Genomic DNA, 1,967 nt, shown 5'->3' with positions numbered 1-1,967 from the left:
GATATCCTGAGGTGATTCTTTTCTTCTTTCTCTTACAAGGATAGATAGCTATAGATAGCTAAGATACATACAGGTACACACATACATAGAGATACAACGATGACACACATGGAGACGCGTAGTGTAGAAGTCTCGAGCGACATTTATAGAAAGGCAGATTTTACATATGCCAAGCTATTCACATAGAAGAGAATATGTTCGTACAAGCCTGTACGAGCGCAGGTAGGCTTTTACCAATACACCTTTGGAAGTCTACAGAAACAGGTCGGCGCCTGCATGTATATGGAGAGAAATTGTCGAGGGGAGCTCTACACACACACTGAGAGAGAGAGATCATATAAAGGTATCCATTGATAGAAGATAGAGATCCACACAGGCTATAGAGACACCTCAGCTATCTCTACACATAAGACCACACTTATTGAGAAAAAAAAGCGAAGAAGACATTAGTCTCTGAAGTAACCTGTATCATCTGCTTCCTCATCCTCCGCCCTAGAGTTGAATAGATAGACGCCGGCGTGATGAATGAATGAAAGCTAGCTCGATTGCATGCAAGGAAACCAATGCCCTTACCTGCTTACAGTTCTTATGGATTCTCTCTCTGTATCTCATGTTCTTCGCAACTGTCTTTCTGCATGCGGCGGAAGTCCATCTTCTCATTCCATTTCTCTAAATCGCTGAAGAAGAAGCTTCTCCACCTGGAAGATAGAGAGAGGAGTGGCCCTAAGTGTGTACGTGTATAGGAGCTGCTGTAAGAGATGTCTGTACTATTGTATGTACATACACTAGAAACAAATATACACCTGTACGAATCTTTTTCTCTTTTCGATTTCACTCTACCTCTATCGACTGTTCTTCCTCTCTACCCCCCTATCATTTGTAGGGAGACCAAGAGAAAGAGGGTGCTTTTTCTCTTGTAGAATAGACATCTGAATTGAGGCATGAGACACACTTCATACATAGATGGTAAGGAACAAAGAAAGAAAGGTGAAGGAATGGGTAAACCAGGCCGCATCCTGAGGATCTCTCATCTAAGTTTCCTCTCTACCTTCATGAATAGAGACAGTTCCTTTCTTCGTCGTCTTCGAATCGGCTCCCGTCACATACAACTCTTCATTACATCTACTCCTCTACTCTCCACCTAGAAATCGATCAATCTTCTTGGTAAGAGCGCTTCGCAGCACCCCCTCTGTACGAGCCTACCAACACCTACATATCTCTCTCTATCTATGTATGTGTATACGTATCTCCCTCTATCTATGTATATATATGTAGACACATATCTCCCTCTCCTATATCTATATGTGTATATCCATCTGACATTAACGTCCATGTATGTACGTGTACGTGTGTAGTAAGGCGTCATCTGTCAAGAGAGGCTTGCTTCTGTCTAGCGGAATGAATGGACTGAAAGAGTTCATCTTCAGCGCCTCCCCGGAATAAGTATTTTTTTCCTCTCTTAAGAGACTTCAAGACGTCGTTGTTCTCCGTCTTCTCGTTCAACCGCACAGACTTCCATACGCACACATATCCAGACGGATACGTCAACAGATTCAACAGAGACAGAAAGAGACAGACAGACGGACCGGAGATAGACAGAGAGACACATTGATGATTGATAAATATATAGATGAAGAGAGATAGATGTTGAAGATAGATAGATGAACAGAGATAGGTAGATAGATAGAGGAAGAGAGACAGATAGATAGAGAGAGAGATAAATAGATGAAGAGAGGTAGATGGGAGAAAGATAGATCCACGTAGGTAGACGAAGATGGATAGTTCCCGATGATCCTTCAAAAGAACGTGCATTGCCACCCCCCCGTACGATGCATGGAGAAGATTCCTTTTTCACTTCCTTCTTTCTCTCCCTCATTTTGTGACTCTCTATTCTCTTCGAATTCTTGGGCACACCCCCAGCCCTGATCCTACGGCCCTCACGTCTCTCTTCTTCTTCTGACTAGCAG

At 43.0% G+C, this 1,967-nt stretch overlaps 1 protein-coding gene across 1 annotated transcript; it reads right to left on the bottom strand.

Moving 5' to 3' along the window:
- Positions 1-1,513: 1,513 nt before the first annotated feature.
- CSUI_008334 (putative epiplakin) lies at positions 1,514-1,962 on the bottom strand (the record flags this gene model as incomplete). The annotated part of the gene is made up of 1 exon (XM_068068468.1): positions 1,514-1,962. A coding segment is annotated over exon 1 (363 nt), but the record flags the coding sequence as incomplete, so codon positions are not given.
- Positions 1,963-1,967: the final 5 nt, after the last annotated feature.

The sequence above is a fragment of the Cystoisospora suis genome (genome assembly GCF_002600585.1).
Source record: "Cystoisospora suis strain Wien I chromosome Unknown contig_4643, whole genome shotgun sequence".
Classification (NCBI taxonomy): Eukaryota; Apicomplexa; class Conoidasida; order Eucoccidiorida; family Sarcocystidae; genus Cystoisospora; species Cystoisospora suis.
The sequence above is the reverse complement of the archived record's forward strand: the minus strand, read 5'-3'. Positions and strand labels throughout refer to the sequence as shown.